The sequence below is a fragment of the Sphaeramia orbicularis genome, chromosome 5 (genome assembly GCF_902148855.1).
Source record: "Sphaeramia orbicularis chromosome 5, fSphaOr1.1, whole genome shotgun sequence".
Taxonomy (NCBI): domain Eukaryota; kingdom Metazoa; phylum Chordata; class Actinopteri; order Kurtiformes; family Apogonidae; genus Sphaeramia; species Sphaeramia orbicularis.
This window is the reverse complement of record NC_043961.1, coordinates 16,893,382-16,907,455: the sequence shown is the minus strand read 5'-3', so window position 1 is coordinate 16,907,455 and position 14,074 is coordinate 16,893,382. Positions and strand designations below refer to the sequence as shown.

The 14,074-nt window shown below is 35.0% G+C and overlaps 2 protein-coding genes across 2 annotated transcripts in view; one reads left to right on the top strand and one right to left on the bottom strand.

The window, feature by feature from the left end:
- Nucleotides 1-583: 583 nt before the first annotated feature.
- ghrh (growth hormone releasing hormone) lies at nt 584-7,263 on the bottom strand. Its single transcript, XM_030134253.1, has 6 exons — nt 7,138-7,263; nt 6,803-6,929; nt 5,216-5,317; nt 3,650-3,754; nt 3,386-3,514; nt 584-722 (listed from the first exon to the last, which is right to left on the bottom strand). The coding sequence occupies exons 2-6, from the start codon at nt 6,883-6,885 to the stop codon at nt 710-712; spliced, it is 432 nt and encodes a 143-aa protein (XP_029990113.1). The 5' UTR covers nt 6,886-6,929; nt 7,138-7,263; the 3' UTR covers nt 584-709.
- Nucleotides 7,264-9,240: 1,977 nt separating this feature from the next.
- cdk5rap1 (CDK5 regulatory subunit associated protein 1) overlaps nt 9,241-14,074 on the top strand; it is a 13,168-nt gene continuing 8,334 nt past the window's right edge. Inside the window, exons 1-7 of the mRNA XM_030134251.1 lie at nt 9,241-9,720; nt 9,801-9,904; nt 10,291-10,325; nt 10,424-10,524; nt 11,449-11,659; nt 12,577-12,697; nt 13,352-13,582. Coding sequence (XP_029990111.1) covers nt 9,429-9,720; nt 9,801-9,904; nt 10,291-10,325; nt 10,424-10,524; nt 11,449-11,659; nt 12,577-12,697; nt 13,352-13,582 — 1,095 coding nt within the window. The 5' untranslated portion in view covers nt 9,241-9,428. The remainder of the gene's footprint in view (nt 9,721-9,800; nt 9,905-10,290; nt 10,326-10,423; nt 10,525-11,448; nt 11,660-12,576; nt 12,698-13,351; nt 13,583-14,074) is intronic.

Genomic DNA, 14,074 nt, shown 5'->3' with positions numbered 1-14,074 from the left:
CTGAGAAAAAAACAACTAAATGTTCATTGTAATTTTTGCTTCCCCACCCTGTATATAAAAATTTACATACATTTATATAATATTCACAGCTAAGATAGAACTATCAATGAACTATACAAACCAGGAAAAATACAGATAAAACCAGTGGGGAAAAAATACAGCAAACCCCCCCAAAAAAACACATCAAAACACACTAGTAGAACACTTCAAAACAGCACTATCACTATTATACACAATTATTTACCAGAATTCACCACTAAAACACCACCAAAAGTAATACAAATCTTCCATCTCTCTCTCACCGACTGCACTCTTCTACTCTCAGCTCCACCCACTTCCACCGCTCCCCCTCAGCCAATGCAGGCCTGTACCCTAATGTGTAATATATCAATCAAAAGCCCCCAGTCTCAGCTAAAAAGTGACATTTGGATTTTGTCAATAGCGTAAATGGTTCAGGAGTTACAATAATTAAAATGACGGTGGATGCAAAAATGTGGCACCAGAGACACAATCGTCCTTAAAGGGTTACATTTTTCTCCAGTATTTCTATATAAGTGAACATAATACACACTCTATTGCAGGATTGTTTTCTTCCAGCTTTAATGTGAATAAAAAAACATTAAATTTTCATCTGTACAGAATGGCTTCAAAGACGAGTAAGAAAACGAACTGTGATGGTTTTATTGTCGAATCTGATGGTTGTTGTGTCTCAGCTCAGAAGTCTGTAAAGAAAAGAGACTTTGTTTAGAGAAAAATCCAGACCTTTTTTTTTCTCCTTTATCACAGCTTAGTAATTACCTAACTCATACACATATGGACAAAAGTACGTGGACACGTTGAATTCAGGTATTTCTTTTCTAACAGGTCTGGGATACAAAACAATAATGACAAATGCCATAATATAGTTTTATGTCGGGATAAATATCATATTGGTTATTAATATTGATGTTTACATCTCAAATCAGCTGTAGACATGATGTGTCCCAATATTTATGTCCATATAGTTTATAAACATCGATATTTCCTTAAAGTTTAATGGGAGATTTTTCTTCCTCAGTGAGATTTGAAGAAAATAGATGGTTAGTTGTGGTAGAAAATTGTGATTTACAGTCAGAGAATGAAAAATATTTTAGAAATTTCGAGATAGAACATTTAAAATCATAGTCATGGATAAAGAAAAATCAATGTTGACAGAAATTAAGTAAAACCTATATCTGTGACATTTTGGAAGCAAAGATAACAATTTAACTGAGATGAAACTACAAGCAATAAGTAAAAGGGATAAGTGTACCTTTAATAAATGTTATTCTTGACACGTTTTTAACATGGATTGAAACCTTGTGAAAATAAACTCCATGGACAATATTATATGAACTATATGGACAATATTCCTTAATATTTAAGGACATAGTCATGTTTTTATCTCAAATCATCATGAACAGGACATCGTACAGGTGTAGACATGATGTGTCCCAATACGTTTGTCCATATAGTTTATAAACGTGGCATGCTAGATGTTAGAGCATTTAAGATCATAGTCATGGATAAAAGAAAAAAAAAAATCAATGTTGAGAGAAATTAAGTCAAAACCATCCCTGAGTCATTTTGGAAGCAAAGATAATTTAACCCTTTCATGCATGAATTATGAGAACCTTAATCAAGATTTTTTTCCTGAGTGTTTTTATTCCTATTTAGGCATGAAAAAAAACAATGCGATTGAATTTTTTTTATGAATCTATTTTTCATGGAGTTACAAAAATGTCCACTCAGCTGGACACCATGCGTTAAATTTTTGAAGCAAAGACACATATATTTAAAACCCATCATCATAAAGTAATAGACTGTGTGAAAACTATGAAATAAAAACATTTTTAATGCAGCTAATCAGATGTTTTCTCACATTTGATCATACTCTAATACTAGTTTTTACTCATTTCATGGAGATAATACATAAAAAAAAAATTTAAAAAAAACCTTTTTGCTTGAGAAAATTAGCTGTTGATTTACACTCAAGCATGTTAGTGCAGACCAGGTTTATCAAGAACAGCAAAGTTAAAGTAATGCTCTGAATATCAGTGTAGATGATGCACGAGCGTCCACTGTGTTGGTTGATATCCTCGTGAGACCCAGGAAAGTGAAAATCTTTAGCTTTTTTACATTAAACAGTCATCTTGATTGGAAACTGCAAAATGCAAGTTTTTTCAGATACATTTTTAAAATTATTTTCATTTATTTATTACCTCCGCCAAGGAGGTTATGTTTTTGCCAGGGTTTGTTTGTTTGTCTGTTTGTCTGTCCGTTAGTGTGTAACATAACTCAAAAAGTTATGGACAGATTTTGATGAAATTTTCAGGGTTTGTTGGAAATGGGATAAGGAAGAAATGATTAAATTTTTGTGGTGATCGGGGGTGGGGGGGCCCACGGGGGGGGGCGCAGACCAGAAAATTTCATCAAAATCTGTCCATAACTTTTTGAGTTATGTTGCACACTAACGAACAGACAAACAGACAGACAGACAAACAAACCCTGGCAAAAACATAACCTCCTTGGCGTGGGGGGGCCCACGGGGGGGGGGGCCACTGATCAGCCTTGGCGGAGGTCTGTGCTCTCCGAGTGCTTCTAGTTTTTTTAATGGAATGTCCTTTGCAATGAACAGCATTTTTTAAAAATTAAAACTGTCAAACTTTAGTCCCCTACAGAGGACAAAAATGTATTGCTGGGTCTCAGGAGGACATGGAATTAAAACAAGTAAACCCATGAATATACAAGAGAACAGCTGGAGAATAACTGTCCACTGTAGTGACCACTATGCATGAAAGGGTTAAACCAAACTAACCAATGCAATGATATTTATCCCAATATAAAACTATATTATGACATTTATTATTATTGTTTTGTATCCCAGACCCCTGTTAGAAAAGAAACACCTGAATTCAATGTGTCCACATACTTTTGTCCATATACAGTCGCAGAAAAAAATATTAGACCATCAAAAGTCATCAAAAACAATGGTTTTGCAATCAAGTACTAACTCCTGTGTGTATCATGTGACTAAAACAGACAGAAAAAAAAACACATGGAATACCTAAAAGCACTGTTTTTGTCAGTACAATGCCATAGATATTGATGTAAGAACTGAAGTGATTTTGATTATTATTAAGAAAACATGGAAAATGGATAGATATCAGCTCTGAAATTCAACTACTATGAGCTATTTTTGTTGTTATCATTATGTTTATCCAAACAAATGTACCTTTAGTTGTACCAGGCATTAAAATGAACAAGGAATTGACGTAAACAAGGGGTGGTCTAATAATTTTTTCCACAACTGTAGAGTATGACTTAGGCGATTATGCTATGAGGCTAACAGTATTGTTTGATTGACCTGGGCCTCATCAGTTTCCCATCATGCACTCCTCTGTATCTCTGGTTGCTCTGGATGGATGTGAGGTCTTCTTTATAGGTCCCTTCGTAGATATCCGACTGACGCTTCACGTAGCTCTGGCTTTCATCCCTGCAGAGAAAAACCATCACGGCTCATGTTTTTATTATTGAACTCAAATGTACATCCCGTCACAACACAACACGTCACACTGGAAGCTGACGGCGTCGCAGATTTGAACGCTGTGATTCCTCTTTTAATACCTACTCGAGCCGTTTGCCCATGATCGTCTGGAGGAACTTCCTGGCAGAGATTTGGCCTAAGACCTTCCTGTAACTGTTAGTGAAGATGGCATCGGCGTGACGTCCTGAACTGGAGTCAAACAATGGAAAAACAGAACAAAGAAAAGATTATTTAAGGCAGGGGCGTCAAACGGATTTTACTTCAGATTCCACATTCAGCCCCATATGATCTAAAGTGAGTGGGACCAATAAAATAATAACATAATAACCTATAAATAAACTTTTTTTTTCTATTTTTTAGAGTAAAAGAAAATGTTTACATCTGCAAGCTCCTTTAAAAATGTAAATAATATGAACAACCATTTACAACTTGAAATGTTTTATGAAAAAACAAGTGCAATTTTAACAATATTCTGCCTCAGTTTATCATTTACACATGTACATACAGCTTACTGATCACAGTGGATCTACAAATACACGCAACATTTAGACAGAATATTGGTAAAATTACCCTTAATTTTCTTTAGACATTCCATGTTGTTCATATTTGTTCAGGTTATTCACATTTTTTGTGAAAGGATAGGTGGTAAATGTGAATATTTTAAAAATTCCTCATTATTTAAAGATTATTATGAAAGTATTTTACTGGTCTGACTGGAACAAAATAGATCTTTATTAACACTGTTACCGGAACAATGAAAATCAGTTTAGCAGCAGATTCTTGAAGTTGATCGTTAACCCTTTAGACGCCAAAGTCACAATACTGCAACAAGCAACATAAGTGAATTAGACAGCTTTTTGAAATATTAATATCAAAAGTGAATATTAAAAGAAAGACCTAAAGGACTCATAAACCTTATCTTATCTTATCTTATCTTATCTTATCTTATCTTATCTTATCTTATCTTATCTTATCTTATCTTATCTTATCTTATTTTAACTTAACTTACTTTACCTTACCTTACTTATGTTACCTTACCTTACCTTACCTTACCTTATCTTCTTATCTTATCTTATCTTATCTTATCTTATCTTATCTTATCTTATCTTATCTTATCTTATCTTATCTTAATTTACTTTACCTTACCTTACCTTACCTTACGTTACCTTACCTTACCTTATCTTCCTATCTTACCTTATCTTATCTCATCTCATCTTATCTTATCTTGACTTACTTTACCTTACCTTACGTTACCTTACCTTATCTTCTTATCTTATCTTATCTTATCTTATCTTATCTTATCTTATCTTATCTTATCTTATCTTATCTTGACTTACTTTACCCTACCTTACCTTACCTTACCTTACCTTACCTTACCTTGTCTTACCTTATCTTATCTTATCTTATCTTATCTTATCTTATCTTATCTTATCTTATCTTATCTTATCTTATCTTATCTTATCTTATCTTATCTTATCTTATCTGTTTTTATTCCAGTACAGTGGAGGTAAAAGTAAATCCTTTTGTGTTGATCCAGTGTGATTTATGTAAAAGGTCCTTAAATGAAACCTGTGTCAGTGAAGCTGTTTTCCACAGGTTAAATAGTCTGCATGTGTTTGTAATTGATGTGAAATGTTTCAGTGGTCTGACCGTAACTCTGCTGGTTCCATGTGGGGGCTGGTGTCTTTTGTCTGCTCAGATGGATTCTGTATGGAAGACGTCATCAGGATGGACGTATCCCTCTGGCCGAACCTGAACAATATCTCAATGAACCAAATCACTGCCGGACATCGTATGAATGAAATCCAAAGCCACTGAATCTCCTTGTACTCATAAATATGACCCTAGAATATTCTAAACTAAAAAACCCTCCTGGTTCTTCTGCTTAAAGCTCCAGCCTTTAATTAAAACACACATTCTGCTGCTTTTGAACCTGCACGCTCTGGTTAAGTGTGGTCTAATTGAAAAACGGTGAATAACACCAACATCTTGACCCTGTTTAGCATAAAACTGCAAAGCAAACAGTAAAAATGTCAGACACGATGCACAGATCTACTCTGAGCCTCAACATTAGGACTCAGATGTCATCCCTCAGTTCTACACTATATGGACAAAAGTATGTGGACATGTTGAATTCAGGTGTTTCTTTTCTAACAGGGGTCTGGGATACAAAACGATAATGAGAAATGTCAGAATATAGTTTTATACTGGGATAAATATCATTGCATTGTTTAGTTTGGTTTAAATTATTATATTCACTTCAAAATGCCTCAGAGACTGTTTTGACTTAATTTCTCCCAATATTTTTTTTTTTTTTAAATACATGACTATGATTTTAAATGTTCTACCATCTACCATGCCATGTTTATAAACTATATGGACAAAAGTATTGGGACACATCATGTCTACAGCTGTAAGATGTCCTGTTCATGATGATTTGAGATAAAAACATCAATATTTCCTTAAATATTAAGTAATATTGTCCATATCGTTCATATAATATTGTCCATATTGTTTATTTTCACTAGGTTTCAATCCATGTTAAAAACTTGTCAAGAATAACATTTATTAAAGGTACATTTATCCCTTTATCTCATTGCTTGTTGTTTCATCTCAGTAGCTGTTTATTAGCCATTATATTGCATTTAACAGTTGGAAAAAAAAATATCAGAAACTATTAACAATTGGAGATTTGTAGAGTTTAATGGTAGATTTTTCTTCCTCAGTAAGATTTGAAGAAAGTACATGGTTAGTTGTGGTAGAAGATTATTATTTACAGTCAGAGCATGAAAAATATTTTAGAAATTTAGAGGTAGAACATTTAAAATCATGGTCATGGATGAAAAACAAAAATCAATGTTAAGAGAAAATTAAGTAAAAACCGTCTCTGAGACATTTTGGAAGCAAATTTAACAATTTAAACCAAACTAACCAATGCAATGATATTTATCCCAATATAAAACTATACTATGACATTTGTCATTATTGTTTTACTGTTAGAAAAGAAACACCTAAATTCAACGTGTCCACATACTTTTGTCCATATAATGGATGTTGTGTCTTATTACACTTGTTCGTGTCAGGTTGTATTTAAGCAAAATGAGGCTTTTAGACATGAATAATAGTTCAGTCACCTTCCCCTGTATTTCTACTCAACTAAAAAACTGAAATCTTGACTTAACCACCCATTAACACCACATATAACTTTAAAAAGCATCATTTTCAGCCACGACTCACCTAATGGATGGATAAAGCGGTGATCCTGATAAAGACATAAACAGGCAGCAGAGCAGCAGCAGCAGTGCAGCCTTTCCCATCATCACAGCCGGGCAGTCCAGAGAAGAAGAAGAAGAAGAAGAGACAGCTGGAATAAATGACAGGAGTAGAAATTACATTAGAAAAACAGCTGAAACCACAGTTTTCCCTTCAACCAGCCTCACCCCTCTGCTCTTGGCGCTGGACTTGCAGCAGGTTGGAATATATTCTATGATGAGAGGGGGAAAAAAAACACAGAATATCTTGACCAAATGTGTTCAAAATAGTCCAATCCTGTATTTTATTAGTGTTGGCACCTATAGCTGTTGTAAGATGAGTGGGATCTTCCTGGAGTCCTGGTGGTTACTCTGTGTTCTCCGCTCTCGTCATCTCTCACGGCTGTGAAAAACTCTTCAGACCTGGAGGACGGCTGTTGGCTTCCCCCTCGCCCATGGTCAGTTTATACCCAACCTGGAGCTCCCTGTCACTCCCACAGCACACATGACCACACTCTCCCTCTCTCACTGAGCTGAGCTGTGGCTTCCTCTTTTCCCTTTTTGTCCCCCAGTCTGTCTTTTAATCCTAAATTATCATCATCATCAAGTTAGTCTAAGAGTGTTCACATGTGTTTTTTCTTCATTCAGCACAAGGATAATATTCAAAACTAAGAAGCTGGGACTTAGAAATATAAAGGTTAATGGCAGAATTCAGCCCAAAAGAATGAAAAAATGTTGCTACATAAGGTAACAAAGAGAAACTAAAAAAATACATATAAGCAGAATAGAGATAAATATCTTAAAAACAAAACAAACCATAAAAATACAGACAACCAGGCAGAGCAAGGAACGATACATACATCCCCCCCCCCCCCACATATTTCTATATATTTAGAGGGATGTGGTCCAAAGTGTTCAGTATTTCACATTTTAAGAAACATTTAATATCAGTGTACTATAACAAATACAAAAATAACCACAAATAATTAAATCTACAATAATGTATCTGTTTCTTTTAGTACTGGTATGACATTTTAAATTGCATTATCTGTTATTATATTCTTACTGCTAATAATTACTCCTTTTAAAAAATGTCACTGTATATATTGTAAATAATATTCTCTTTTAGTACTATTATGGCTTGTAATGTGATTTTGTAATTTTCATCTTTTTTTTCTGTTTTATCTGTCTGTTTCGCTGCCTCTTGGCCAGGTCGTCATTGTAAATGTGAACTGGTTTGTATTTGACCTACCTGGTAAAATAAAGGTAAATAAAATAAATAAAAAACAATAATAATACAGCTACAATAATGTATTTAACAACACACTGTATCTCACTCTATGACGTCCTTCACACTCAAGTAGAAGCTAGTGGTAAAAACCAAATGAAATGTCAAATGTCTGTATAATACAAGTGCTCACGAGGTAAAATAAAACAACAATGTACTCCCACATTTTCCAACAAGAATGGAGCATAAGGGTTGGCATATATACACGCTTAAATAAATAGAAGTAGTAGGACGCATTCATACAGTATATTTATTCCTTCGATTTAACAAAGGACACAAGAGCAGTATTTCACTGCAGGAGCTACTACTCAGATTTATTTTAAAAATCTGTAACTTTATTTACCATAAGTGTTCAGCAATTAACAGACGATTTACTCATTAAAAAGATTTTGGCATCTCCCGGAACCTTTATATCTGGTACGTTTTGCAGACGAACTTTAAAGTTGAAGGTACGCAAGGGGGACATATTTAGCTGACGGACCATCAAAATACAAGAGAAGTATCTGTTTTGTATTTCCGGTTTTGTGTAGACCGTTGAGCCACGCAAACTTTTAGGCAAAATGTTAAAGTATCGTCAACATATTAAAATAATTCCTGACATCTCCAAATTACCAAACGAAAAATCATCTATTTTTACGGGCGTTTCATGTATTTTACAGGTAAATAATGCAGTCTTCTGTCATATTTAACTATTTATGACAACGAATTTAAGTATATACTTGAGGAAAATATCCTGTGCTATGCTCGCTAAGCACAACATGTTTGTTTTGGGGGGTTTCTGTTGTCGCTTCAAGCTGTTGTGATAAGTGAACGCTTCCGCCATCTTGGACCGGTCAAAACTAATCTATAAACACAGAGGGAAACAGGGAGTTGCGGTTTTTACTTGATTAAAACCATTATTACGTTTATATTCCCGATCTAATTCCAATATTTGCTTGAGATATATTTTCTCAAACATTTTATTCTAGCATAGATTATTTATTCTCATTGAATATTTATCTCTTTTAAACTGGTTGAGAAACCCGTTCACTTGTCTATATTTTGACCGGTCCAAGATGGCGGTGACGCAAACGTACGGTTCTGCAACAGTTACATGAGAATTCATCTTTGAGTTTTAAGAAAGCTTTGGTTCTTGTTTCCACATGACAAGTACTTGAATGACATTTGGCCATCGTAGTGAGTAGCTACTCGTATAGTAACACATTTAATTAAAATATATGAGAAAAAGTAGGGGAAATGTTAGCAGCGCCGGGATGCTAGCTACAATATAAACAAACAGCATTCACTAAGCTAACGTGGTTAGCTACTAGCTAGCAGGTGAAACATGGAACACCTCAGGACTGTCAGAGCTTTTTTTTGTGTTCCTAAACTGTGGACACCTCTCAGATGTACCAGACACTGCTCTAATTTAGCTACAAACAACAACAGTGTCATTTCCACAGAGAGGAAAGCGACGTTAGAGAAGTTCAAGATTCAAATATCTTCTGGTCCAAGGTTTCAGGACTTTATTAGAGGAGCTTCAGCTCATCAAACTTCTGCTGCTGAAGATGGTGAGATGTTCTCTGATAAAAGCAGCTATCTGTCTGAAACCTCGGAGATGGGGAGTTCAAGGAAAGGTCAGTATGAATATTAAGAGATGGAAGTCAGTAACTAAGTCAACTGAGGATGGTAGAGACTTGGTGTTTGTTTCTTGCAGTGTATTTTGAAACCTACGGATGTCAAATGAATGTGAACGACACAGAAATAGCCTGGTCCATATTACAGAAGAAAGGATACCAACGCACAGGCAACTTAAAAGAGGTACAGACATAATCCTAATCATTTATTATGCATATGAGTACAGTTTACAGAAGTCTAACAACTTAGAAAAGAATAGAATAGAATTGAATAGAATTGAATTGAATAGATCTTTATTGTCATTGTCACAGGAACAATGAAAATCAGTTTAGCAGCTCAGGTCAATTTAGCAGCAAAACACTTGGTGCAAAAGGGAATGTCTAAGAAAAAAAATTGAAATAGATTAAAATATATCTCACAGAGTATTAAGGAAAAGTAGGACTGTGCAACGGCTTCAGAATAAAATATTAATACACATGTGCTACTAAAGTACTACAAGAACGTCTGACATGAACAAAATATACAAAAAGAATATGCAAAAGCTAACTCTACACTTTCTGTGCTCACAGGCAGATGTTGTCCTCCTGGTCACCTGCTCCATAAGGTAAAAGACATAAATCCAAGTTCCTTCCCTGGTCAAATGACATTATAAAGTTATCATACATGTAGCTGATGTAGACACCTAAATCCACCTCTGAACAGGGAAAAAGCCGAACAAACAATTTGGAATAGACTACAACAACTCACAGCTATGAAGAAGAAGCGCTTAAGGACCCGTATCCCCATGAAAATAGGGATTTTAGGTAAGTTTCATCTCAAAAATACACACTGTAACACTGTCGCTTTGCCTGATAAATGTATTTAAATTCAGACCATTTCTCAACAAATACCAACATGTGAAATTCACCAACAAACATAGTGTGGTTTATAAATAGAAAAAGCCTTAAGATGTCTTACAGGTACAAAAATATATCCCACAAACACCAGAAACACCATTTGTTTGATAGGTATATTTTGAAAATGAAGAATAAAAAGCATTTATTGTAGAATTGCGGAACACTGGTCCCACATGATTTGTGTAAGTTTTGTTTAGAATATTTGCACACTTATTTATGTATATTTCTTATATATTGTCTAGTACATATTGTGCTATTGTACAAATTGCTGTTGTAATCGGGTTTATTAGAGTGCTTTAATATTTATTTATTTATTTATTTAGCTGTATTGATAATTTCTTTCCTGCTACTTCTTATTACACTTGAATGGAGCAACTGTAACATGCCAAAATTTTCCCATGTTATTAATAAAGTATTCTGTTTGTTAATCAGTACTATCAGGCAAATATTCAACATATTTTCTGTACAGAATCATCAACAGCACATCTTACACGTGAAGTTATATGTTTTGAAGAAGTTCCATTTGTTTATAAGACATGTTTTGTTTTTTTTTATATTTGCAAAACAACATGCATTTGTTGGTCAATGTTTTTTGTTTTTACAAACTACACTATTTCAGTGAATGAAGTGTATTTGCTGCGTAGAGTCCAACTGGGTTTACTAACTGTGACGTAGGTGTCTGTGTAGGTTCTCATTTGCCCAGGTCGTCGTTCTTCTTGGTGGTTCTTCTAGGTTTAATTGAGCTGGTTTTGCTCTTTTGAAAATGTTTCATCTCTCATCCAAGACACTTATTCAGTTCTGAACTGAGCTTCTGATCTGGTGTGTGTCCAGGTTGCATGGCCGAGCGGCTGAAGGCGGAGCTTTTGGAGCGCGAGAAGCTGGTGGATGTCCTGGCTGGTCCGGATGCTTACCGGGACCTCCCTCGCCTTCTGATGGTCGCTGATGGAGGTCAACAGGCCAGTAACGTGCTGCTGTCGCTGGAGGAGACGTACGCGGACGTCATGCCCGTCCACCATTCACCTCAGGGATACAGCGCCTTTGTGTGGGTGTGGATCCAATGTTCAAACCTATTTTAGTTGATTTATTGTCTTTTCCGTTCATGTTACGTCACCAGTACAGTCTAAGCAGAGCAAATATTTATTCCTACAAATATATTAAACTTCACAAAGAGCCACTGAACACTGACAAAGAAACCTTTTAGGCTTTATAAAAAGAACTCCTAAGAACAGATTTGACATAAATATAGGATGTCTGTTGGTGAAGTAAACAAAAAATACTGATACAATACTGTGATGATATTGATTAGATTAGATTGTATTAAACTTTATTGTCATTACACTTGTACAATTATAAGACAATGAAATGCAGTTTTGCATTTAACCACAAGTGCAATCAGTACATATATAGTATATACATAAATATATCCTAGATTTTTAGGGTGCTATAAATATACTATATGGATTATTATATACAGATGAATAAACATTACAATATACAGTGTTAAATAATAATGACAACTCCAAATTTTGCTCTGTTTTAGTGTAAAAAAAATAACATTAAATAATGAAAATGTTTACATTTACAAACTATCCAAAAAAAAAAAAAAAGTGGATAAGCTGAAAATACTGACATTTTGTAAGAAAAAAAGTCCAACTTTAGCAATATTATTATCACAATATTATCCTCTGCATTTTGCATTTTTCAGTGAGAATCAGGTCTTTGAAGGAAGACCTAGAAATATTTGTCATAAAGATGCACTTGATATTTTAGACTTCCAGTTCTTCTGTACATCTCATCTTTCTTTATTCATACATTACCCTTTATTGTAATATCATCCTCTGTTTCCAATGAAGAGCAGGTGCTGATACTTTTGCTTAAGTAGGATTTTTTTGTGCTGCTCTTTTACTTGTAATTGAGTATTTCTGCATGACTGAATACCTTTTCCACGTCTGTCAACAGCTCCATCATGCGAGGCTGTGACAACATGTGCAGTTACTGCATCGTTCCCTTCACCAGAGGGAGAGAGAGGAGTCGACCGCTCAGCTCCATTCTGGAGGAAGTCCAGATGCTTTCAGACCAGGTGGGTGTTGACCTCATCCCTAAAGTCAGTACTTTTAAATTAGAATGTGAAGATAGAACACAGATTAACCTTTAGATGCATAAGAGGCTCAAAATGACTTGGTGAGGTTGTGTTCTTGTAATATCTTTGTAATGACAAGTTGTTATTATTTCATATTCCAGGTATTCCTCAAAAAACATGGTACTGACATCATGCTATTTAAAATTTTAACTTACCTTTTATAGATTTTATGTAGTTTTTGTATTACTACCCCAAACTTCCATAGATGGGTCAAAATGACCCACATTAATTTACAATGGAATTACATTTGAACCTTTGATTGATTCATCAGCAAAACCAAAGACTCACTCACTAAATGAATGTTGACATTGTTCCATTGCTGTTATATACTATATATACTTTGCTTTTCAAATTTTCAAAATTTTTTAAAAAAAGTTTTAAAATGGTTAACAATGTTAAAAAAAAGAAAACTAAAAAATATTTCAAACATGAAATCATTCTTTTGTGGACCAAAATAAAATGCAAATGATTATTTTTAATATGACAAAATTATGTAAATTCACAGCAGCCAGCTTCATTGAAATAATGTCTTGGGAGTTAAAGGGTTAATGCCTGACAGTAGTCTTACAGGGGTGTACGGTTGTGTTTGTTTAGGGCGTGAAGGAGGTGACGTTACTGGGTCAGAACGTCAACAGCTACAGGGACACGTCAGAGGAGCAGTTCTCTGGCTCAGATCAGACCCAGCTCAGCCGCGGATTTAAGACCGTTTACAAAACCAAACAGGGCGGTCTGCGCTTCTCAGACCTGCTGGACCGAGTGTCCCTCATCGATCCTGACATGAGGATCAGATTCACCTCTCCACACCCCAAGGACTTCCCAGACCAGGTAAAGCAGACACGGTTTAGCCAGTTTTTCTTCCTGCTCATGTGGTCATAGCTGTGGATTCTCAGGGCTCTGCACGATGACAGTTTGACTGAGGATTTCACATGTCATGTCATGAAAACCATAATGCTGTATCAAATATTCCTTTAGTTCAGGGGAATCATATACGGCCCGTGGGCCAAAACCAGCCCGCCACTGATTCCAATTCGGCCTGTGGAATGAATTTACAAAGTGCAAAATTTGCACCGAAAACATTAACAGTCAAGGGTGCCAAACTCATTTTCACCCAAGTTGATCTCAAGTGGGTCGGACCAGTAAAATAATATCAGAATAATCTAAAAATAATGACAACTATAAATTCCAAACCAACATTTTAACAATATTCTGCCTGTTAATAAATGTTTTATATATTTGTAGATCCACTGTCATCTGTTAATTGTAATGTACATGTATAAGTGATAAGTTAAGACATAATGTTAAAATTACACTTGTTTT